This window comes from Paraphaeosphaeria sporulosa, assembly GCF_001642045.1.
Source record: "Paraphaeosphaeria sporulosa strain AP3s5-JAC2a unplaced genomic scaffold CC84scaffold_4, whole genome shotgun sequence".
Lineage (NCBI taxonomy): Eukaryota > Fungi > Ascomycota > Dothideomycetes > Pleosporales > Didymosphaeriaceae > Paraphaeosphaeria > Paraphaeosphaeria sporulosa.
In genome coordinates this window covers 270,987-294,994 of record NW_017253363.1, presented here as the reverse complement: position 1 = coordinate 294,994, position 24,008 = coordinate 270,987, and the positions used below count along the sequence as shown (strand labels likewise).

The window sequence follows — 24,008 nt, the reverse complement described above, 5'->3', positions numbered from 1 at the left end:
TCGGGATGACGGGCGCGCTTCGGTTGCGGGCGCCAGTCTCCAAGCAGGCAGGTAGGCGCAACCGCGCGCAGGGGAAACGTGGGGACGCCGAATGCAATTGGAGACGCGCACGGAGGAACATGCAGGAAGTGGAAATGGTTGGTAATGGCATGGAGGGATCAACGCGAACGCTGCAAATGATTATACATTAATCTACATGGGGCACTCATGCGTCGTAAATCGTCAGGACGTCAGTCGAGTTGTTGTACTCGGGCTGGCACTTCTCCGTGAAGCTGCCAAACTCCTCGCCACGGCTGCTGATGAAGGACTGGAACGCCGACTTGGAGCAGCTCTCGCCGGGCCCGTCGTTGCAGCTGGGCAGCTGCTGCGGGCTCTGGTTGACCAAGACGCGGAAGTAGTCTCCGGCGTCGTAGCCGTAGCTGTCGCATGCCATCTTTTCGACGGCAATGTTGGTCAGGAAGGGCAGGATGGCCGACGACTTCCACACGCGGTTGTAGTTCTGCGTCTTCAACGGCATCGTCGCGTTCGGGTTGTTGGTGCCCGAGTACATCGAGTTGTTGAACAGGCCCAGCGCAACGATGACGGTGGGCGGCAATTCGCGGTGCGTGAAGGAGACGTAGATGTCCTGGTCGGCCTTGTCCTGGAGCAGGAGGCTGGCAGATGCATTGACCCAGGGGAAGCCAAGGACGCCCGAGATGGGGTTGGCGTAGCCCGCGTTGTAGAAGTACTGGATGTCGTTCATGTATTCAAAGTCCAGCCAGTCGTTGGCCGTGAACAGCTCCAGGTTGCAGAACTGCGAGGACCCATGGATCACGGTCTCGTAGCCGCACAGCTCCTGCATACCGACAATGTCGTCGGCGGTGAAGTTCAGGCCCGGGGCGAGGTTCTTGAAGCGCTCGATGATGGGCTTGGTGTACTTCTCCTTGTATTCCTGCAGGGCGTTAGCTGCGAACGTGGGTCTGGTGTCGATGAACTTGCGGATGACTGGTTGCTTCCGTACGACGAGCTGTACTTGGGGCAGCCCTTGTAGGGGGTCAACGAGTCGGCGCCCTCTGCCTCCGACTCGGGCACAGAGACGCGCTCCGTCTCGTTGCTCCTGGACAGCCCGTTGATGAAGGAGCTCGCGCTGAGCTCAGTGCGCTCGGCCGTCGAGGTCCAAACCTTGTTCGGCCTCTTGAGCGAAGGGTACCGGAGGCTGACATCCACGCCCAGCTTGTACGACTCCAGCTCGCCAATCTTGGTCAGATCCTCGAGCTCCTCATCCGAGATGGGCGTCTTCCAAGTGCCGAGGAACGACAGCGGGCCCGCCTTGCTCCAGTCAACGCTCGCATTGCCCAGCTTGTCGGTGAACGGCTCGATGTACTCCTCGTAGTCGAAGTCGTTGGCGTAGATGGCCGCGTGCCTCACCAGGTACGTCGCGCGGGTGACATTGCAGCCCTGCGGCGGCTTGGGGTCGAGCGGCGGGTCCTCGGGCTCAAAGTACGGCGCGATGCCCGCGAGGTGCTCGAGCGGGTTGAACGAGTAGGCTGCAACGGCCGCAGTAGCGACAGACAGCGACACGGCGAGTGAGCGGAGCATCGTGAGAGCGAGCCTGAGCGAGACGGCGTACCTCTCCGCCGTCACCCTACCTCCCAGCTATATACACACGCATACGGGCACCGCATCACCTTCGTCATTGCGACCTTAGCAGCGCGCGCGGGCCTTGCTCTTACTTCAGGCTTCAAGGATGGCACCGGCAAGCTCTCCGCGCCGCATGCGGTTCTGCGCACAAAACATGGGAATTGTGGACGCGATGACGCTGGCGACGATCGTTCCTGCGCCAAAACAGGGCAGCCCAACAAGCTTTGTGGCAGCCGCTAACCGCAACTTGGCATCGATCGTCACAGGAGTGAGAGCTGTCGCCGGCCACATCCTATCATCATCCCCCAGCGCGCCCTTGCTCTCCGAATGGGGCCTTGATCCTTGGACACGCGTCGACAGGCGAGTACACTGGGCCCAGGAACAGCTAGGCTGTTGGGCGGCTTGATCGCTTTGGGCGTGCCGGTTTCCCGGAAGCCGTGCGATCGGTATTACTTTGGGTGCCAGCAAGTCCACCTCTAGCATGATTTGAAAAGTGCGGATGTACGAAAACATTCGGAGTCTTTGACGCGATTTGAGTGCCGTTATATAAAACATTGGGTGCGAGTACACTGCAATCTTTAGCCCGGACGAGCGGTCAAGCCAAGCTTCCGGTGAGTCGTGAAGCTCGCACGCCTTTGGTCTGACGGCATAAACAACGATGCACCACGCCAATGGGAACTGAAGGTGGTCAATCAGCATGTACGCGCTAGGTTGAACAAGACAGCAACCTTGAAAAAAGAAGGCAGCTCCAGTGAGCCTGTCATTCAGAGCCGCACTGCAATCTTTAGCCCGGACGAGCAGTCAAGCTAAGCTTCCGGTGAGCCCCAATGATTTGATCGGTCAAGGCTGCACTTGGCTATCAAGAAAAGTTCACGACCTCTGGAGGTGCGCCTGGCGAATGGGAGCAGAGTCAACTGTCGTTCCGTGAATGCCACTGCAATTTTTAGTCGCAGAGCAGTTCGAACGACGTTCCACTGTGTCCGAAAAGCCTGATCCGTGACACTGCATTTTCTAACGTCGACGAGGAGTAAAGCCAAAGAACTAGCAAATGCAAGATAACATGAGCACGCATGGAGCACGTCTACATAGGGATGGCAGAATGAGGCATTTTGGTGAACGATCCCGTATATCCCGTTACTGTGCTAATTATTGTATATGCCCAAGGATCTCATATGCGTATTAAATCATGTACGATAACTCGATCGAGCTCACTAGACAACTTATGATCACTAGTATTTGTTTCTATACAAATCAGTCTTTAAATATACTCTTCGCTGCAAATACCTACCTCAGTATACAGTCAACTATCTAAAAGTTACTGTATGTTTTGCCCCACTTGCAAGGAATACCGGATCACGAATGCATCACTGCCATCTCTACGTCTACCTTCCAATCTTTGGCCTCGACGAGCAGTCAATTTAACCTTCCGGTGAGAAGCACAACAGCCTCGGTATTATGAGTGTGTCAGCCTAGTCAATAACAATTCATATTGACTTTCAGACTCTAGCAGATGCTAGGCACGTATCCTAGTATGCATTACATTGCATTAGACAATTTGTTCCCGTGCTACGTCACTGCACTGCAATCTTTAGCTCCGACGAGTAGTCGATCGCTGCCTTTCTTCCAATAACGATAACATCCACGTGCTTACCTTCGTTACAAGGCATCTTGAAACCCCGGATGTCCATTCGATGCTGACATAATATTCTGTCGAGACTGAAGGGCAGTTGACGTGGGTAACAAAGTCAACCTGATATCCTAGCGTGAGATGGTCATTTCACAATGGGCGAGTATCTTCCGTCGCACATGGATTTGTTCATGCAACTATATCTCGTCTTTTGCGTCTCACACGCCATACACAAACGTCCACTTCTTGTCCGCATATCTCACATCATTCGTATTCTCCGCCTCAATCTCCTCCGCGCTCATCCCTGCGATCTTCCTTGCTTTGTACTTGTTCCACGCCTTCAGCTCAAAGTAGTAGCACGCGTACCCCACGAATGCCACGGCAATCAACCCCGTCGTTACTTTTAGAGGCCAGATATAGTTGGGTCCGTACTTCGCAAGGAAGAGCTCAGACCCGATGATGCCGCCTAGATTACCCCAGCCGTTGATGCCCAGCACGATCGCGCGCTTGCCGGGTTCAGGCGTGTTTCCGGAAAGCCATGCAACTGTGATAGGCGCCGCGATGAATGTGCCCGAGAGCAGGACGATGATACCGCCGTATCGCGCGGTCGGGTTGGTAAGAGGCAGACTGAATGCCATGATCAGACCGACGAGAACAAGTGTGATGCCCACGAGGATATGCAGCGTGCGTTCGCGGAAGTGGTCGGAGGAGTGCGCAAAGAGAAGCAGCAACACCGCGCCAACGACGTAAGGCGGGACCGTCATGAGGTTCGCGGTCGGTCCGGAGTACCCCAATCCCTTGATCACAATGGGCATGAAGATGGTGAAACCTTGGGGTGCGATACTAGCGAGGACGTTGAACGGGAGGATAGCCCAGAGTTTCCAGTCGGCGATCGCTTCTTTGATGTCCCGCCGCGAGAGCTTGAAACGGGAGTCGAGATTTGCCGCCGAGTCGAGGACCATGCGTCGTTCAGCGAATTCCTTCTCTGAAGCGGAGAGAAACCAGGACTGCCCGGGTGCTTTTGCCAACCAAAACGGCGTTGCGAGCGCGATCGCGATGGTGGCGGCACCCTCCACGATGAAAAGATATTGCCAACCGTGCAGGTGCCCATCGATTTGGAAACAGCCGTAAGCAATCAGTCCACCGAAAGCTCCTGCGACTGCGTAGGCGCCGTAGAAGATGGCGATGCGGAAGGCGAGATCGAAGCGTGGGTAGAAGAGGGAGAGGTAGGAGACGCAGGTGGGGTAGAAGCCCGATTCGAAGATGCCAATTAGGAGGCGGACGGCGATGAGCTGCGCTTCGTTCTTGACCCAGGTGTGCGAGAGGGTGAGTATCCCCCAGCCGAGTCCAATAATACCCAGATAGGTCGATTGGCCTACTTTCTTGCCGAGGATGACGCTAAGTGGTTGCAGCGGGACGAAGGTACAGAAGAAAAGACTTGTCGCTGTGTTGATTGCGCTGGGCCTCATGTGGAGATCGGTCGTGAAGCCATCCGTTTGCGCGTTCCCCAGATTGCTCCGATCAAGGCCATTGAACATGTATATCAGAACGCAAAACGGTAGGATGAAGAAGTCGAATTTCCGGTTCAACGCTCGTGATAACTTCTTTTCCTCCGGTGTACTCGGTATGTATCCGCCTTGCTTTGATGACTGGAGCTCCTCTCTTAGATGGTTCGCCGTCTTATCGTCGACCTGTTGAACTCCGCGCGCAACATTCTCAATCTCCTCAGCGACAGCAGCTTTTTCCAGCGAAGCCATGGCTCACCAATGCAGCATCCAGGAATCGACCGAGGAGGAGAAGCGCTCGATTCATCGGTTGTTGTGTTGCGGGTCCATTTCTTATCAGACGACCGTACAGCTGTGAAAATCCTTCGCACGTGCACATGAACTAGTTGGGTACCGCACCCGACCCCAACGTTCCGCTCATCTAGGTGCGGGGTCTCCGCACGAGAGACAAGCACCTTTCCCCAAACCCTCACGCCGTCTCAATCTTGATAAAGCCAAGGTCAGAGCCAAGTGCTTGGGACATTCCCGAAGCGAGTGATCTTGTGTTACCTCGCGCTATTTCCTCCAATGGCATTGCGACGAAAGTATCATAATGCCGTCGACGATAACGCGCATTAGCGCCCGCGGAAGCGCGCTTCTCCATCGTCACAATGATGGATCGTCCAATGTTACATTTACATGCCGGCAAATGTTGGAGTGGCGGTTTACTTTCCCCGTGTGAGACGGTACGAGCGAACAGTGACCGTATTCGCAACGCAAGAAAGGACGACACACCATGATCCCAAGCAATGAGGAGCTGTTCGCTTCGTTCCCGGCAGACGTTCCAACTGCGCCACTGGTAACTATCAGCTTGAAGAAAATAGTATCCGACGATGTGCACGAGAGAGAGAGGCTATTCGAAGCGAGCAAGTCCTTGGGGTTCTTCTATCTCGATTTGCGAGAATGTACCGATGGCGAATCTTTATTAAAGGGCTCGGACAAGATGTTCGACCTGAACGAGAAGTTTTATCACCTGCCGATCGATGAAAAGAGAAAATATGACTTCGCGGCAAAGGGAATGTACTTCGGTTATAAGGGTATTGGAGCTGAAGTCATCGACGGGAAGGGTACGAAAGATAAGAACGAAATCTACAATGTACGTTGAGCGTATCAGAGGGATTCTGCAACTCATTCAGCTTTCAGATTTCAAAGGACGATATTCTCTCAATCAGCGATCCTCTCCCCGCGCCTGAGCTCATTAACAGCAATCGACCGAACCTATCATCATACATTCACGCCAACAATGCAGTCCTCACAACACTTTTTACCTCTCTCGCTACATCTTTGCAGCTGCCCGACTCGACGTTCACTTCTCTTCACCGAATTGGCTCCCCTTCAGGCTGCCACATTCGCTTCATACGAACACCACCCCAACCGGCGAATGAACGTTCTCTTGCCCTCGGAGAGCACACCGATTTCGGTAGCCTGACTATCCTCTTCAATCGTATCGGCGGTCTGCAAGTTCGTCTCCCTGACACTTCAAGCTGGGTGTATGTGCGACCTATGCCCGGCTGCGCCATCATCAATCTAGGCGACGCGATGGTCAAGTTCAGCGCAGGAATATTGCGCAGCAACATGCATCGCGTTGTAGCGCCGCCTGGCGCTCAAGAGGAAATGGTGCGCTACAGCCTAGTTTACTTCTCACGACCAGAGTACGATGTCAAGATGAAAAGGGTTGATGGCGGGCTAGTCGGCCAAGTGGCAACAGACGCAGAAACCGAAGGTGAGAGCACGAGAGACTGGCTTAAAAGGAGGCATCAAGGTAGAAAAGTGCAGTTCTTCAAGGGTGCAGAGAGCTGGGAGGGTGCCATGGGAACAGAAGCGAAGCCACAGATCGCAGTGTAGCGTTGTTCGGGGGCACTTTCCAGTAGTTCAGGCTGGGTTCGGTATGGCGCCAGTCACCGATCGGCCGTTTCGAGCGGTTTAGCGATCTAGCTTTTCACCAGATAAGCTGTTAAAGATCAAATCACAGCACCATGTGTGGACTCCAGATTCGCTGAATGACAACGGTGAAGGGAGTGTTAGCGTGATTTAGTTGAGTCGAGTATAAGCAGTGGCTCTGGCACTCACGTACACGAACATCCTGCTCAAAGTCCAAGGCGCACCCCTCAATATCTCTACCGACTGCAACGTGATGTTCACGGCACAATAACTTCATTGCCTCTACGAGAATGCAAACGCACATCTATTTGATCACCGATAGTTAAGCTTACAAGTCCTACTTCCATGCTTCGACGTAAGAAATCTTAAATTTCGTCTCTAAATCTCCGGCAGATTCGAATACACAGGAAAATTTCCACTGTCCTTAATATCCCAAACTTGCTACCTGTCTCCTTTGACTGCCTTGCATGATTTGGTCCGCTATTCTCCTGACTATACATAAACATCTTCTTACACAGTAACCCTAAGAACTAGCCTAATAAATCTCCCTTGTCCCATGACCTTCCCATGCTCTCGAGACATCGGCCGTAGAGCTTCTCTTCGCATATGCGCCATTAACGTACCTTTATATAATGTGCAACTCCTTACAGACGACGCGTAATTTCGCCAGATAAACATCTTAAGGGACTCTTCAGGATGGTCCGCCGGGGATTCAAAGATTTGCCCCGAGGAAAAGCAAGCCTCGGGCATGAGACTGCCTTTTATGTCAATGAAGCTGAGTGCGCGACCGGGATGCATGTGCTCGAGGAGCAGCGCTGTGAGACCGCCTAGAGAATGTCCTATAAGGTGGATCTTGTCAACTTTGAAGTGGAATTGATGGGGTCTGCGTCGCACAGTCGATCACCTGGGTGGCGTCGCAATATCAATCTACAGCCAATACTTGTGGCTCGCATATGCACTCGGCTGACCTCACATATCGTTATTGGTCGCGCTGCATTGTGCAAGTTTTCAGGAACGCCGATTAGTAGCTCGATACGAGGCACTCGGCTGTCTCAGCCTTGCGCCCCGTGGAGTTTCTTTAGATTTCAGCCCAACCCCTCCAAGACCCGTGCTTCCTGTTCTTTTCTCGAAGCACCTCTTACGCCCTTTCTTTACTTCGAACTCTTCCAGCTTAAGACGAAACTCTTGCTTTTTGGCTAAGTGAGATATGACGACCTCACCACCGACGGCTAAGGTGCCAGACTCGCAGTCCTACATGGACTTCGTGCGACAAAACTACTACTACCTGCGTACCGTCAGTCCCTCTTTGGCTCTGGACCTCTTGGAAGAACTAGCAGCCAGCATGTGGTTAGCCCGAAGAATCAATGAGCCCATGAGTCATCGAGATTCGACCAAGATCATTCTCGTCAGTTTCCAGCCCGAGCGAAGATATTTCCACTTGTGGTCGGATTCCTCGTTAAGAGATCCGCGCGACGAACTCAGGTCTATCTACAACCACTTGAAAGCAATGAAGCGATTCATACGCGAGGTTCCGCCTTCTTCAGAAGGCCTCTTGATCCTCTTGGACCTTGGTAAAAACCAGGAGACATTTTTTGACCGGCCAGGGAGATCCTTCGGCCGAGATGAACAGCTACTTCAGACTGCCACGATGATTGGAGTGGCAGAAGCTCTGTCCGTAGCACCTATTTCGAGATTGAAATGTTGTCGCTCGCTACGAAAAGCATGATACGTCGAATACCAGGGGTTGGATTCAAGCAGCACATTTACACAGCAAGTCGTTACCTCCGATTCTACACAAGACTGCTCAAAGGGGAGATGGAAGATTGGAATAACAAGGTGGAAGGGTTAAACTGCGTTGTAGATGCCCTGCAGCGTCTCTCACATGTGCGAGGTGAAATACACCTTTCTGAGCCAGACATCCAAGGCGCATATCTGCTCTTCACCAACGAAGCCACCTTACTCGAAGCACGGCGTAGTATCCAGATGGCGGAGAAGTCCATAGAAATGTCCGAAAAGTCAATCAAGGAAAGCGAGCGAGTACGCATCTGTAAGTGTCTATCCAAATACGAGTAGGTGTTTGCGTCTAAGTGCTTAAAGTGACAATAATTGCCATGATATTTCTCCCCGTCAGTTTGGCTTCCTCAATATTTGGAATGAACGTCAAGAACATAAGTAGCGATACAACCCCGTTCTACGCGTTTTTTGTCACGGCTATCGCACTGTTCATTGGAGCTTTGATCATATGGGCTGGTAGTAGCATCACCGTGCGTTATAACAAGGTGCATTATGCTAAAGTAAAAGCACTGGACGATAGCAAAAACAATGGCAAATGGTGGAGCGATACGCGAAACGCCCTGCTGATCCACCTGCCTTGGCACTTACGTTTGAGAGCCGCGATGACGAGCTGGTGGTTGCAAGAAGATGCCATGAGGACGCTATTCAGTATCGAAGGAAGATTTCACCGTTGATGGGACGAAGATCCTGACCCATATCGACTCCATCAGTGCACGTATAGATCGATAAGAGGTCCAATACGTGTATCCCATCTACTATCTTCTCGCGCTCCACAAGACAAATGCCACTAAATCCGAGAAGAAGTATCTAGCACGATCATTCTATCAAACGGCCCTCCTGAGATCCACCGCCAACTTATACCAGCTCGTACAAGTTGCCGTACGCCTGGCCCGCATTAATCAAATACAAAATTTCGAGCGATGCCACACTGAGCGCATTGTCTCCTCCATTGCCCGAGCAAGTGGAAGAGAAGAGCTTGAATATTCGAACCCCCCGCGAGCGACGCGTCAGGCATGTTAGTGTAGCCCGCAGACTCGCTGCAACATCATGGTGCCAAGGGTCATCTTCAAGAGCGTTTACTATATAAAGGTTGGCAAAGTAGCGGTGAAGTGTGAGCTTGCGCATCATAGGCTTCAGCTGAATACATGTATATCCAAGGATATCAGGAGTGGATACAAGATACATAAAGCCTGAGAGGAGCCTGACATCGATGACCTTATATACAGGCTGGCGCATGACGATGTATCCCGTGAGCGTACAAACGTTTCTTCAAGCCATGAACTTTTTCCAATCAGTAATCATATCCTCCAGGGCACAGATCACTTCAGTATAAACCGCGCTCCGTAACGCCTCGTTCTTAAGGTCCTCACCGGACGAAAAGTCGCAGTCGATACACTTGCGAGCCATCTTGATGTACCTCTTTCCGAGCATTGATAGGGAGGATGAGGGAGGCTCCTCTCGAAGCATCTTGCGAGCACTAATGATGCGGTGAGGAACCGTCATTGACTGATCAAGGTCACTGCTAGCGAGGTCTTCCTTGGAGGCGATCTCAAGGAGTGCGACTCCTAGTCTAGCGAGTGTAAGATTGCGGATACCATACATGTAACTCAGCTCATCCGGGTCGCTACCAGGACGAAGTTGCGAAAGAGCAGATTCCGATGGAAATTGTGCGCTCAAGTGTAATGTCTGCAGATCCTTAATGAGTTTGTCTTCTGTTGCACATGGCTTGGCTATGGTGCCTGGGGCCGTATCGGCAAAGTACGAGATATCTTCAAGACTCCAGTCTTGAGACAGCCACGATGTAGTGTGATACTGCAAAACCGCTGTAGCAAGTTTGTGGGCCAGCGTTAGCTGATGAAGAGTTTGCAGCTTGGCAAGTTCCGTCCGAATGGGATATGACATTTTCCCGGGGAAAGTCTTGCTCGTGTTGGCTTCGGTGTTGCGGCCCGCATCGTAGAAGATGAACCTGAAAGACTGAGGAGCCTCAGTGAACTCTAGATACCCTAAGGAAATGTCTTTGCAGGGTGGCCCCTGGCATGCTTTGCTCAAATGGCAACATACACTAGCTGTGGTTCTCAAGTTCATCATCGCAAAGGTGATGGTGGAGTTCTGTTTGGATTGGCTTGATACAGTGGTTTTGTGAGGTGGGCTGTTTGGGGGACTGTTGTGAGTAGTTGATCCGTCAAAGCGCACCCGTTTGAGGGTTTTCTTTACTTTCTGGACAACAGAACTTGACCCAGAAATGGGATTGACCGCTGTTGAAATGATGGATGGCTTTTGCAGTGAGCCTGACAAGTTGGTTAAAGTTGATGGTGATTTAGGTGCATTGCGTGAAGCAGGCTCATTGGTGGTGATAGATCGGACCTGCAACCAGATTGGAGATTCTGCCGGTATGGTGAAATGCCGTTCCAATCCCTCCAGAGTCTCTTTCCGACGGCAGGTGATGACCATATCCAGCCTTGCTGTTCCCTGTTCTGCCTCTGCATCGAGAGACAGCTTCGCCTGATGCCCGACGTGTGAAATATTTGTGCAAGACCAGGAATCCCTAAGCGAGTCGTGTAACTTCTGAGAGGCCGTGTGAATATCCATATATCGCTTTGGTACGCTTTTGCGAATAAGACCATCGAGGTGACAGCTGCGTTTCTTCTGAAGTTTGCATCGCTGAGCGCGCAGTCGACCAAGTTTGGTGTTCCATTGGTCCAAATCATCGAGAGATCTACGGTAGGCATTTTCTTTACTGGAGATGTCAAAAGCCGTGTACAGCCGCTTAAGTGTCAATCTCGAGTCGTTCTGCACCGCAGACAGGTCTTGGCTGAGCCGTGCGAGTCGTGCACCCGTGTCTCGCAGCACATCTCGGATCCTCACCACCACCCTTTCGAAAACCTCACAATCTCGCCCCAGAAACTGGCGGAGTCGCTCGTCGAGAGCTGGGTCTTCCCAGGCGCAGTGTTTGGGGTCATCAATCATCTGGGAAAGCTCGCGAGGATCTTCGATGATGGTCCTGAGTAGCAGCTGGCAGTCGTTCCCGAAGTTGGTAGCGGCGACCCGATATCGCAGCTGCACGTCGTATACCACTTGGGCATGGTGTGCAACGGACTTTAGGCGGTCTTTAGCGACACTGTACGATTTCAAGATCTCAACAACAACGGGCACAATGCCGAATACCAGGCCGGCTACTTCGATGCCAGACATGATGGATTGAACAAAAGGGAAGAGGATTATTGGCGACAGTGATACGTGGACGACTGACAAGGCTGGGGTTTTGGATACGAAGAGCAAGCGGGGCGCAGCGCGGGGCTGAATCGCGTCCAGCCTTCAGGCTGCGATGCAAGCAAGGAAGCGACAGCCAACACACCCATCTTCAAACGCGGATGCCACGATCTTCCCACATCCTAACCGCCATCTCCTCTCGCCTATATATACAAGCGAAGCTCTGAGCGGGTCAACAGTCCTATCTTTGCGTCCCAAAGAACGCTCCTATCGGCGTCAGCAGGCGTCGCTCAGCAGGGCACCAGGCAGCGCAGCCTGGTGCGAAAATGAAGCTCCACGCGCCACCTGATCGCACCGAAGATATTAAGAAATGGCAGATTCAGACCTACGATGGGGCTGAGGCTAATGTCTCAAGAGCCATCATATCAACACTTTATGATGTCTTAATAAACTCTCTCAAGGCCCTACTACAGCACGCTAAACAAGAAGAACCAGAGTCTCCAAATCTCGGATTCCTTGAAAGAAATCTGACGGCCTTGTTCTTCTGGGGCCGTGATCATGGTGTTTCTCAGGGCGAGCTTGATGCAGCGCTACAATTCTCTCATCGTCTGCGTGACACGGTATTGACTCTTCTTGTTTCTCTAGGTGACCTACTGAGTCAGGGTAAGCTTTTACCCTGTCGCGAGTAGAATATACGTTTCTGACTGATTCCCAGGTTTGATCCATCTTGTTTCCGCGCCAGAACAACGTCAAGCCATCTTGAAGACCTCAGATGTGGTCTCGCTTACGGAGGATGCCAGATTACTACTTGAGGAGCCTCCTGATACCGTCGAGTATAGAGGAGTCGATCTCAAGCAGCTTTGCATCTCATTGCAAAACATCACCCAAGGCCTCACAGTGCTGAGCTCAAGTCTCGAAGCCATTGCCGAAGACGAGATCGACGATGAAGAAGTCAGAGCGTGGGTGCAGCTGAAAGACCGCGCTGCCCATGAACATTTTGTGGATCTTATCAGTTCACGATTCCCCTCTGCTAACCAGGAGCTTGTTCAGGCCCTTGGCCAGTCTAATTGGGATCGATACAACTACGTTCAAAGACTTCGCAACAGTGCGGCCAACGAGCCAGATCAGGCTCGAACCGATAAAGCTCGATCTGAGTTTCATGACTCTGGACTCGGAAGTTCTGCTCCACCCCAATCAGTCATGGGTAGTGAATCTTGCCCTGCCCAAGCAGACTATGCCGCTCCTATCGTCTCAAGCAGAGCCGAGTCGAGCCATAAACGCCTGCCCCCGCTTCCCGAAGTTGCTCGCTCTGGTACACCCTTCGAATGTGATATCTGCAGCAGATGGGTAAATATAACAAGGACCAAAGATTGGAAGTGAGTAGATCAAGTTCGGATGTCATCAGCTCTCTGACCGTGACAATCAACTAGGAGACATATATTCGACGACATTTGTGCGTACACATGCATATTTTCCGACTGCAGCTCAGCGCGGACACTATTCAAGAATCGCGAGACAATGACACAGCACCTAGAATCGCATCATAGCATCACCAGTGCCTCGGTGCCACTGACATGCCCACTATGCCTTGAAAACGTACCTGGGGGTAGCGATCTAGTCTCTCTACATTTCTCTCGTCACATGGAAGAGATTGCTCTCAGTGTGTTGCCACATGGTGCAGAGTCAGAAGACGGAACCGTTAGCGCAGATGAAGATATAGAAGAACAGGCGCTCCACAACACTCCGCGACCGGATTTAACTGATCCTTTGATTGATTCAGCCGAAGAGGTTTCATCTACAATAGGCTACGAAGATAGCAAGGATAAGGCATTGTCCGCATCGATTTGGGGAATGGATATTCAAACATCACGAGCCGAGCTGCTCATACGCTATCGCGAAGGGCACAAAAGAGACATTTCGGGCTGGCGAAAAGATGTCACTCCTGAGGAACGAACGAATACTGCGCTACAGCTGTTCACAGCGTACCGGATACTTACACCCGATACCCAAGATGGTGATATTCTGCTCAAATCTATGAAAATTGAGACGGCTAGCTTCACGAACTCCCAAAACAAAGAACAGTATATGATTGCTATCAAACAAGAGCTACTTGCAGCAAGTGGAAATCGTCAATCTTCTTTTTCAGGAGCAACCAGTGAGCCAGATCTAGCTCCTCTTCATCGGACGCCCCTTCCAACAACTGCTCCAGAAACATGCAAACATACATGGAATGTTATCAAATCTGACACCGAGATCCTTGTATGGCACTGCAGCAGCTGTCACGCCGGCCCACATCTATACATCTATGAATGCGATGGATGTAAAGCGCATCTCTGCCTATCTTGCAAGAGCAAAGAACATATAAGCGAGCTACCCAAGGGCATGCAGTTGGTGAGACCTGGCCTGGACTCAAATAATAATAGTGGTATAGTCTCAGATGTAGCCACCAAAGGGAATCTCAGAAGCAACGTCGCCCCCGGTCTTAATCTCAAGGATGTCGGATACACAGCAACGGAGCCTAAGATGGAATCTTCGAAAGTCAAATGTATATGCGGCTCCTCCGATGATGATGGGAACACAGTATTGTGCGAGATTTGCGACAAATGGCAACACATAAAATGTTATTACGAATCCGCGGCTAACGTACCGGATGTCCATGAGTGTGCGGATTGCAAGCCTCGACCCGTAGATGCACTGCGCACAGCAGAAACGCAACCGCAACATCGACAAACGAAGGATGCCGAGGTTCTGAACAGCTTGGAAACAAAAAAAATAAAGAAGGGTAAGATGAGCTGCACGACCTGCCGCAGGAGGAAGCAACAGTGCGGTAGAGAGAAACCTGAATGCGCTAGATGCATTAGGACCGGATTAAAATGCGAAGGTTACAGGGTCATCAAGCAAGCCCATCCCGAGGACGAATCGCGTAAGTTGCTCCATGAGGGCGAGAATGTAGGCTCGTCGGCTTCCAAAGGGGATCTACGGGAAAGATCTTCTGCGCCTACGCCCGAGGCGATCTCTCTGATAGGTGTAGGCCTCGAGTTGGGTAAGCCGACTGTCACAAACCTTGAAACGGGTCAACAACCCCCCATTATGTCGGAGTCTGAGTCTCAGGAGTGGGAGTGGCTCACTATGTCTCTATGATGTACAGGGCCCCTTGCGGCGTCGACCCGCCTCGTCTCTGGATCGATCACACGAATGATAACAAGTAGGTACGACCATCCTACCAAGATAGTGTCGAGATTTGCATCCCGTTAGCCGGTGCGTCTCACAGGTAGCAATCTAGCGTGTCAGACATGGGCATCACGTATTATGCGGCTTTTCTAGTAGACGGTGATATCGATGGGTATGTTTAGGAGCTTGATATTCTGAGAGCTTGTGCTGACTGCCGCCCGATTAGATATCTCTGCATCCATGATGGGCATGACAATTCTGGTGAAAATTCTGGTCGTATAAAACCAAAGACGTTTCGTCGCCGTTCTTTAGCACTGTTCGTAGATGAAGCGAGTGATCTGATGAACCCAAGGATGGGCAACTTGCGCTTAAGATCAAAACGAGATGATGGAAGGATTGACCGATCAAGAAGGCAGCGAAAGCGAAGCTGGAGTATTAGTCACTATCTCTGTCAGATTCCTGTTTTATTTCTTTTTGGTATTGGCACATATTTCAGACCTAGTAGTCTCCAAGAAAACTTGCGATCCCGCTCATTCAACGTAGTGCTCTCTATCGCGAGGCCTTCTTCTCTAATGTCCATCCGCCGCCCCTATATCCTGGCCATAACATGCCTACTCCGTACAAACTTCGCCGCCATCAACGTCAACGTCCCTCCGATCAACGCTACACCCCCAAAGATCTGCGCGTACACGTAACCACCATCATCCCTCTGAATTAGCGCGCCCGCTATCGGCGGCCCTGTCAAGCACGCCACGCTCACAAACGAGAAGCACATGCCCGTCCTCACACCCATCTTCTTCAGATCTGTCGTCAGACTCGCGCACGCTGCGGGAAACAGCGACTGGATACCGCCCCCGAAGAAGCCGTAGATGACGCAGAAGACGTACAGGGAGGGCAGAGCGTGGATGCCGATCCAGCCAAAGATCAGAATACCGGCGGCGAGGACGGCAGGGATGAGGGTGTTTACGGGGCCGAGCTTGTCGGCGATGAGGTTGCAGAGGATGCGGGCCGGGACGCCGATTGCGTTGAGCACGAGAAGCAAATTGAGTGAGGTAGAAGGGTCGACGTGCAGGATGTCTCGCCCGAAGCTGCTGATGTAGAAGTACGCGAAGAAGACGGCCCATAGGACGAGGAACATGCCGCAGCAGAACAGGGAGAACGCAGGATCTTTGAAGGCGCTCCATTCGACAATGGGCCCGACTTTGCGAGGCGGTAACCGTGGACGCGCGATGGAGAGGAAGACAAGCGCGTCGAAGAGAATCACGAAGCCCATGGTTCGCACCGTCCAGCCGAAGCCTACGCGGAGAAGGAGTTGCTGTGCGATGAGTGGGAAGATGATGCCGCCGGTTGCGCCGCCGCAGGCCATGACCCCGATGGCGAGACTGCGCTTGGTCGTGAAGTACCTATTCCTTGCGGTCAGCAAACTCCTACCACCATCTCACACTCCCGAGAGTCAACATACGTAGCCACCAACGCCACCGTCGGACAAAACACCAGTCCATCACCCAACCCCTTGCAAATTCCCTGCGCAAGAAAAAGCTGCCAGTACGCGGTAGCTCCACTCGTCGCAAACACGCCCACCACCTGCAGCGCAAACCCTACGCCCACCACAACCCGGAAATATCCAGCGTCCAGCGCGCGCCCCGAGAACGTGCCAACGAAGTAGATCAACAGGATCTGCACAGACCCAATCCAGCTGATGGCGGACGGCTCGACCTGGAACGCATTTGTGTAGTACGACTGGAAGAAGCCGAAGGAGGAGATGTAGCCCCAGCAGTTGATAATGACGAGGTGCGCAGCGAGGGGCTGCGACCAGGCCTTTAGGCCGCCGTTTGGGGCGGGTGGGGGCGCGATGGAGGAGGGCGCATTGCTGGGTGTGGGATTCAGGGGCTCATCATGGTGGATTTCTTTCGCGGTGCTGTTGTCGTTGCTGAAGTCCTGCTCTTTTGCTCCCTGCGTCGCGTGCTCGATGTCGAGTGGCGGCATTGGAAAGGTCAATTGGACGTGTCAAGCAGGGGATGTTTTACGAGATGGCTCGAGTGAGGCCCTACTCTTTATCTCAATGCGCCGAGCCGCGCCTATCCTTGACGTATGTGTGGGCGTGCATGTTGGAGTCATGTTGTTGGCCGCCGGAAATCGGATATAATCAGGGCGGAAATGGAACTTTGCGGGGGTTGGCTGCAGATCGCAGATGATGGCGCAGATGCCGCTTTGCCGTGTTACGTTAGCATCATCCCCAACGTTGACTGGACACACCTCGGTGGTAAGCAACGCCGAGGTCAGGACTATGATGCCTTTTCCGACGGTCAAAATTTTGTCAGTTGCACACGTGTAGTAAAGCGGGGATGATTTCTTTACAAACGAACCTTTAGACTCCACCGCCTGATGCGATGGGTATTGTCGCATCTGGTAGCATCAAATATGGCGCGTATGGCGGAAGCACCTCAACGACTGTTCGCGCTTGTCACAAACTGCGTTCATATCTTAGAAAAGCATTTTACAACGAACGTAGTGTCTGACCCCTGCAGTATGGCTACTTGAGTACGAAACCATGGCTTGCACATATGTAGAAGTAGAAACTAGACAGCCAGACCGTCGAATCATACGTCACTCATCGTGAAGTGTACACGTCATGTCTCTGATCTAAGGGCACTTCAACAGTACCCAGAAGATGCGCAGAAACTTCACTATAATTATATGTGCAACAGACGGGAACATAAAACTGTTCGGATGACTATTGCTGCAGTTTGCACACGAACGTTGTACGATGCCAAGTCCCCCAAAACTTAAACTCTCAAGCACTGCCGATATGGTTGTCGCTCCTGTCTATAGCACTTCACATCGATAGTAAAGATCGAAAGAGATCCAGTGCGGCCTTCTTCCGCTTTGGCGCATCGCTGCCAGCACCATCAGATTCCATACTGCGCTTGTCGCCAGGGGGCATGTCCGAAGAGAATGCGGGTGGTGGTCATTCTCAAGAGTCCTCGATGGTGCCAGGGCAGCTCTTGCGCGCTAAAAAAGCGGGCATAAAAACGCGTCGTAAATTTCGATGAAGTGAAGAGCGCTCACGAACCTGGGACTCGACCACCACTGCTCACGTGACGGCTTGGCACCTGAGGACTAGCGCACGCAGCGACGTCAAAGGAGCCCGCTTCACTCGCTCTCCCACTAGCTCTCCCACTCGACCCACTCGACCACTCCCCCAACGCTCGGTGAGTAGGAGTAGAAACGACGATTTGGTGAGTAACACCAAGGAATCCGAATGTTGACCATCTTTACCTCGAGCTGACACTTTCGCTCAGCGCGCTCGCCATGTTCAATCGATCCGCTTAAATGAAGGTGCCTTGAACCGCAGTGGACAGCTTATCTATTCACTGTGTTCATCTGCTCTACCTATGGTGCGGCCTGACGGCGTTGTGCTGCACAAGGCGTCTCCAATGTGAGCAACAGGGTCGCGCTGTAGTTTCCTTGACCCAAGCAATCGCGAGGGGTGCGAAGCGGCGCAGGCTGTGATGAGCACCCGGGGCATGTGGTACTTGTCGCGACCTTGGGGGGTAGAGCATGATCTGGTTAGGATCTGAGCAAGTCTCGCGCGGGCACAAAGCCTGTTGATTGTCTGGCTCGAGCCAGACAGGTATGTAACCCCTGAAGATTTATCGTAACAGTTATAGGCGGTCCTCGAAGTCGGACTCTGCACTGTTGGAAGGTGCTGCGGCGCCAAGTGGCAGGTGCGCTAGATGTGTAAATAGTGTCATCCTTCCGACTTCAATCGAACACTTTTACATTCCACTTTGTTCCTTTAACATGCACCTGTACGCAGTGAGGGCTACGAACCTAGGGTTGGTGCTTCTCCCCAGAGCCAACGTCGAGACGCAAGTACTATATAGAACAAAGCAAAGATTGAAACAGACATATCGTGTTTTCCACTGTCTTGCGCAATGCCCTGTGACGTTCTTCCCGCATGCCCACGAAGTGGTAGCTGTGCTAAGAAGCAGCTTTCAGGCTCGGGCGACGATGGCGCAACCGCTGGCCATTTTCGGGCACTTTGCTCATCTTATCTGCGCTTGTATCTCACATGCACACATAGTCTTGGGAGCCCCCAGGTCCAAGGAGACGCTGAATCTTCATGATGTTGTTGTGAATCGTGCTTTACCGCCGGCTCGTAGTCTGTCGCACTACGGGTTGCAGCAATCTCTTTTGATGTCTTTGTAGTCGTTCCGATCTCGCGGAGGACTGCAGTACCCTCCAGCTCGTAATTGTGCAGAAGGTGTGTGGAAGCAGTGTCTCGAACGTCGTCTGAATTGACATGAGTCTAGCGTCCCAGCAGGCAGGTGCTGCCGAGCGCCCCACCTTAACGTCATCGCGCCACCACTCTACATGCACAGCTCCTCGCAAATGTTCAGTACTGAATGCTCCTTTTGCTTCAGAAATGCTTGCAAGCCGCCATGAAGCTTGATCCTGCTGTTGTAGAACTCCTGCGCCTCGACGCGGAGCAAACTACCGTATCCTCTGCTGGCGGAGGCGGCTGCAGCTCGGCGTCGACGTTCAAGATTACATCCAAGCTCAGCGATGGCACAGAGAAGCGCTTCTTCATGAAAACTGGTAAAGGAGGAAACGCGGAAGTTATGTTTGCAGGTATGATTTAGCACTCATTATCTTGACCTTGCCAGCATTGAAAAACTGTGCTAGGCGAGCACGCGTCGCTCAGAGCCATCCACGATACGGTACCCTCGCTTTGTCCCCAGTCATACGGTCACGGCCGGTTCTCTTCTCAGTCCTCGACCTCATTCCTCGTGACCGACTTCTTGAATCTCACGTCGCGCTCAGCGCCGACATCGTCTGCGCCGTCACTGGCGGCCAAGCTCGCGAAGCTCCACACGACGCCCGCGCCCGTTCCCGACGGCTACGACAAGCCCATGTTTGGCTTCCCTGTTACAACCTGTTGTGGAGATACACCGCAGGATAACAGCTTTAAGGATTCGTGGGCTGATTTTTTCGCGAACAATCGGCTGCGCTTCATTCTGGGTCGTGTCGAGAAGTCGAACAGCGTAGACAAGGAACTGCATACCTTGGTGGAGATGATAGCATCTAGAGTAGTGCCTCGCTTGCTGGGCGACGAGCATCTCAACAATGGCCAGGGCGTCAAGCCAGTGGTTGTGCACGGAGATCTGTGGAGTGGTAATGCTGGGGTCGGAACCATCGGTAGTGACACCGGAGCCCAAGACATCGTATACGACTCGAGTGCGTGCTACGCGCACAATGAATTCGAGCTAGGCATCATGAAGATGTTCGGCGGGTTCGGCGGCAGCTTTCTGAAGGAGTATCACGACCTGTGTCCGAAGACGGAGCCGGTAGCTGAGTATGAGGATCGTGTGAAGCTGTACGAGCTGTATCACCACCTGAATCACTATGCGATGTTTGGTGGTAGCTATCGCTCAGGTGCTGTGAATATCATGAGGAGCCTGGTGCGAAAATACGGAGAGTGAAAGCGTAGATGGTACAGTATGAAGTCAAGAATTGGAGACTTGAAAATACATAAAACGTCGAAGGAAACACCCTAAACTTATGACAAGCGGATGTACCTCCGCGTTACTCCACACGGCTAAAACGCGACCTCATGGGTGCGAAACCAGGCAATCTTCCTCAGGCTGCCTATCGACCAGGATATCCTTATCGCCATCGCTACAGCCATGTGCACATATCCCGGCTCTTCAACACGAATCTCAACACCATCTTTTCGCAAAAACTGCCACGCGCGCTTGTTACACTCGGCATTCAAGGGCATGGCAAACTAGTCTCGTGGTCGTGGAACCCTGCGCGTTTCCTTCGCGTGACGAGGCGTCAGACCAGGATCCCAGCATACTAGATGCGGCAACTCGAAACGCTCACATTTCCACACGGACCAACCACAACCTCGAACAGCTTCTACAACGGCCAACGCCGCCAAACAATGACCCTGAATTTATTTCGCATGCGCGGCGCGCGTGCTTAATTGCTCCCAAAGTGGTTCCTATAGAGCCGTTGAGTCTCAGCGTTTACCCAAGATTGTGCACGCGTTTAGTACCACTCGCCCATAGTGCTAGGCATGTCGGGCGACTATTCTCACCACTGGGCCTTGAAACTCAGATATGGATTCCAGTCCTCGTCATCTTACACTTCGCAGCTGTCATCCTCTCAAGCGCATGCCATGTCTTACCCTGAGCTTGTTCAGGCTGTACAGCTCATGCGACGTTTCGACATGGCCCACCTTGAACTAAGCATGAACTATATGAAGACGGCGCCCTCGTCGCAAACCTCTCGAGTGTGGAACAGAGTAGGTATCTTAATTGTAATCCAATAGACCATCATGCGCGCGCATTATCTTTACTTCGTCGTTTTATCGGGACTTTGCACCGCACTTCCTGTCCAGGATGAAGGCTTCATCTCGCAGTTCCCAGTACACACAACCAACGGTGCCGACGGGTCGGTTATCGATTGGGTGCCTGTGAATTCGCAGGTGGACGACGACGAGGTCGCTGCCGCGCCTGAGCTCCCTAGCATTGTCGCCCTGTCCGCCTCGAGCTCCAACCAAACCTCCTTAATACCCCAACCCATCACCGCAGAGGAGCACATCGGACCGGAGGGCACAGTGCCTGTCGTTCGACAATACGGAAGACTACCGGACGTCAAGGCCCCACCGCAGACCATAAATTCGTCCTTCGCGCAGCAAATACACATCGGCAAGCGTGCGATCGGCGACCACTGGTACGCCTCGTCGGCGCAGAATGTCGTCAACCACGGCGGCTCCGCAACCTACTCGCTGTACAAAGCATACACTGAGTCCAACGCCGACTTCTCCCTCCTCCAAAGCGCCGTCATCAAGTACAACGTCAAGAATCCGCTCTACAACGACCCCAACCGCGTCGCCATGCAGACCGTCGAAGCAGGCTGGTAAGCTCGCCCCCACGCTCACGATCCTTGCTCCCACCCATACTAACATCCCCGCAGGATCAACTACCCCAACCAAGTCTCCGCCCCGCACCTCTTCGTCTACTACACTACCAACGGCTACACGACCTCCGCCAACAACCAGGGCGGCTGGAACCGCGACGTGACTGGCTGGGTGCAAGTCGACTCGTCCATCTACCCCGGCGTCTCCTTCACGCCCCTCTCCACCCGCGGCGGCGCGCAGTACGACATCAAGATCCAGTGGCTACTGTACAAGGGCAACTGGTGGCTGTTCGTGCTCGACCGCTGGATCGGGTACTACCCCGCGAGCCTGTTCGGCGCGAACACCGACGCGAGCAAAAGTCTGCAAGTGGGCGCCGATGCGATTAACTACTACGGCGAAATTTACGACTCGCATCAAAGCCTCACCAAGACGGACATGGGATCCGGCACGTTTCCCGACAAGGGCTACGGACAGTCGGCGTATATCAGGAATATGGTGTACACCGATTCGAACGGGCAAGACCAGAAGTACGACGGGAGCAAAGGTATTGTTGTCAGTGATACCAATCGGTACCGCATGAGTGCGGACTGGTCTGGCAGCGGGAGCTGGGGGAGTTATATGTATCTTGGGGGTCCGGGCGCGGGCGGACAGATTGGAGCGTGAGGCGGTGGGCCACCCGTGGAGAAGACTGCGACACTGATGTAGGAGGGGTGTATATAATGTTAATGAGGCGTCTGTATATATGGGACTGGATCGAATTGGCCTGGGCAGGGCTGGGAACTGGGATATACCACGGATAGATTGGCGCTTGTCAACTGAGTTTCTTACACTTTCTACCCCTCGATATGATGCTCGTGTGATGGCAGTAGTTGCGATGCGTGCTCGGGTGTAGTGTTGACGTTCTCTGTGTGCTTGATGCGACGAAATTGAGCTATGCTGTGCGGCTGATATAGGTGGAGAGCTGTGTGCGAAGTGCGAGTTCGAGTGTGGGTGGGGAAATTGCGGCTAGGCAGGGGCCCCGCTACGAAGATGGCGGAGGGCTGATTGGAATATTCTATAAAAGTTTGAGAGATATATTAATTGGATGGCGTGGTAGATCGGCGAAGGTGCGATATTCGAGGGTAGGGGGCGTGGGGTCGGGTGGGAAGGAGACGCAAGCACGCAATTATAGTCAAAGCCAGAGGCTGCACAAGACGATACAGTACGCAGATATGGCAGAAGTACGATCATTTTTCCAGAGCGATTGTATTGGACGGTAGACATAGTGCGTCTCTGCGTTGGCTCTGGCGACTAAGCAAGCTCAACACCAGGTTCGTAGCCCCCACCGCGTACAGGTGCAGAGTCCGGCTTCAGGGGCCACCTGTGATTGTTAGGAGACGCAGTTCTTGGGATACATACCTTGCCAACTTCGCGCTCCCGACACTAGACCATCTGCTTACGAGGCGCTGATGTAAATAAACATCCTGCTGTTGACCAACCAGACTGCCGCTGAAGCAACGTCTCATACCGCCAAGCTACGAATTACATCTCACCACCATTTTGTGTCCTGCCAAGGTGCCAGCCCCAAGCCACCGCCATGTGCTTCCCCAAGCGGGCATAAATATCCATCAGGCCGTTATGTTGCTCCCGAATTTCAGAGAAACAACGTTCGAGACTCGCGCAGAAGTGCAACCAAGCGTCTACGAGAACTCATGGCGGATCGAGGAAGGCGCCTCCGAGATGTAACGACATGATAACTTGAGAAACTCGAAGCAAACCGGATGAAACGCTATGGTAGAGTGCAGAAGCGCGTCAGCGTCTTGAAGCTTCGGGGCTGTCGCAGCCGGGTGGGTTGAGGGGGTGTCAAAAGACAAGAGTGCTATTAAAGTTGGGAACTAAAAGCCATAAGAATATGCCGCGTGAAGGGAAGCGGCGAGCATGTCTCTATATGGAGGGCGCAAGAGCACGGACAAGAAGCTAGGCTACAGGATTTTCCGAGCACCGCTAGGTGGCGCGTGGTCAGGAAAGGCAGCTGCGCGCACAGGCCAGTGAAGCTCGGGGGTTGGTGAAGATGCAGGATGTAGAGTCACTTCACCAGCGGCTATCAGAGACAAGCTCCTGTACAATGGACTACAATCAGTACACGTAATTATCATCAGGTCGACTTTTTCATGTAGCTGTAAAAATGTCGACCTGGGCACTTCGCTGTGAGTCGCGGCTGGCAGAGAGACCTGTTTGCCCGTTTGTGGAA

General features: G+C 52.7%; 10 protein-coding genes across 10 annotated transcripts; 6 read left to right on the top strand and 4 right to left on the bottom strand.

The window, feature by feature from the left end:
- Window positions 1-140: 140 nt before the first annotated feature.
- Window positions 141-1,797, bottom strand: CC84DRAFT_1162994 (repressible acid phosphatase). The gene is made up of 2 exons (XM_018178147.1): window positions 979-1,797; window positions 141-931 (listed from the first exon to the last, which is right to left on the bottom strand). The coding sequence occupies exons 1-2, from the start codon at window positions 1,576-1,578 to the stop codon at window positions 206-208; spliced, it is 1,326 nt and encodes a 441-aa protein (XP_018037011.1). The 5' UTR covers window positions 1,579-1,797; the 3' UTR covers window positions 141-205.
- A 1,668-nt stretch (window positions 1,798-3,465) lies between these two features.
- Window positions 3,466-5,004, bottom strand: CC84DRAFT_1257939 (MFS general substrate transporter; the record flags this gene model as incomplete). Its single annotated transcript, XM_018184779.1, has 1 exon — window positions 3,466-5,004. One exon carries the CDS (start codon window positions 5,002-5,004, stop codon window positions 3,466-3,468), a length of 1,539 nt encoding a protein of 512 aa, XP_018037010.1.
- Window positions 5,005-5,527: 523 nt separating this feature from the next.
- On the top strand, window positions 5,528-6,636 carry CC84DRAFT_1241301 (Clavaminate synthase-like protein; the record flags this gene model as incomplete). The annotated part of the gene is made up of 2 exons (XM_018184051.1): window positions 5,528-5,887; window positions 5,935-6,636. 2 exons carry the CDS (start codon window positions 5,528-5,530, stop codon window positions 6,634-6,636), a joined length of 1,062 nt encoding a protein of 353 aa, XP_018037009.1.
- A 1,243-nt stretch (window positions 6,637-7,879) lies between these two features.
- Window positions 7,880-9,140, top strand: CC84DRAFT_1215690 (uncharacterized protein; the record flags this gene model as incomplete). The annotated part of the gene is made up of 3 exons (XM_018182735.1): window positions 7,880-8,343; window positions 8,448-8,719; window positions 8,770-9,140. 3 exons carry the CDS (start codon window positions 7,880-7,882, stop codon window positions 9,138-9,140), a joined length of 1,107 nt encoding a protein of 368 aa, XP_018037008.1.
- Window positions 9,141-9,735: 595 nt separating this feature from the next.
- Window positions 9,736-11,658, bottom strand: CC84DRAFT_1204378 (uncharacterized protein; the record flags this gene model as incomplete). Its single annotated transcript, XM_018181901.1, has 1 exon — window positions 9,736-11,658. One exon carries the CDS (start codon window positions 11,656-11,658, stop codon window positions 9,736-9,738), a length of 1,923 nt encoding a protein of 640 aa, XP_018037007.1.
- On the top strand, window positions 11,652-15,309 carry CC84DRAFT_1257937 (uncharacterized protein). The gene is made up of 4 exons (XM_018184778.1): window positions 11,652-12,339; window positions 12,392-13,052; window positions 13,107-15,019; window positions 15,074-15,309. Exons 1-3 carry the CDS (start codon window positions 12,003-12,005, stop codon window positions 14,815-14,817), a joined length of 2,709 nt encoding a protein of 902 aa, XP_018037006.1. The 5' UTR covers window positions 11,652-12,002; the 3' UTR covers window positions 14,818-15,019; window positions 15,074-15,309.
- A 21-nt stretch (window positions 15,310-15,330) lies between these two features.
- On the bottom strand, window positions 15,331-16,977 carry CC84DRAFT_1116369 (MFS general substrate transporter). The gene is made up of 2 exons (XM_018175459.1): window positions 16,310-16,977; window positions 15,331-16,250 (listed from the first exon to the last, which is right to left on the bottom strand). Exons 1-2 carry the CDS (start codon window positions 16,831-16,833, stop codon window positions 15,437-15,439), a joined length of 1,338 nt encoding a protein of 445 aa, XP_018037005.1. The 5' UTR covers window positions 16,834-16,977; the 3' UTR covers window positions 15,331-15,436.
- A 1,429-nt stretch (window positions 16,978-18,406) lies between these two features.
- On the top strand, window positions 18,407-19,135 carry CC84DRAFT_610198 (uncharacterized protein). The gene has a single exon (XM_018186878.1). The coding sequence runs from the start codon at window positions 18,652-18,654 to the stop codon at window positions 19,057-19,059; it is 408 nt and encodes a 135-aa protein (XP_018037004.1). The 5' UTR covers window positions 18,407-18,651; the 3' UTR covers window positions 19,060-19,135.
- A 157-nt stretch (window positions 19,136-19,292) lies between these two features.
- CC84DRAFT_1089911 (Ketosamine-3-kinase) lies at window positions 19,293-20,333 on the top strand (the record flags this gene model as incomplete). The annotated part of the gene is made up of 2 exons (XM_018174329.1): window positions 19,293-19,482; window positions 19,537-20,333. 2 exons carry the CDS (start codon window positions 19,293-19,295, stop codon window positions 20,331-20,333), a joined length of 987 nt encoding a protein of 328 aa, XP_018037003.1.
- Window positions 20,334-21,457: 1,124 nt separating this feature from the next.
- On the top strand, window positions 21,458-22,435 carry CC84DRAFT_1048778 (DUF239-domain-containing protein; the record flags this gene model as incomplete). The annotated part of the gene is made up of 2 exons (XM_018173444.1): window positions 21,458-21,777; window positions 21,835-22,435. Coding segments are annotated over 2 exons (921 nt in total), but the record flags the coding sequence as incomplete, so codon positions are not given.
- Window positions 22,436-24,008: the final 1,573 nt, after the last annotated feature.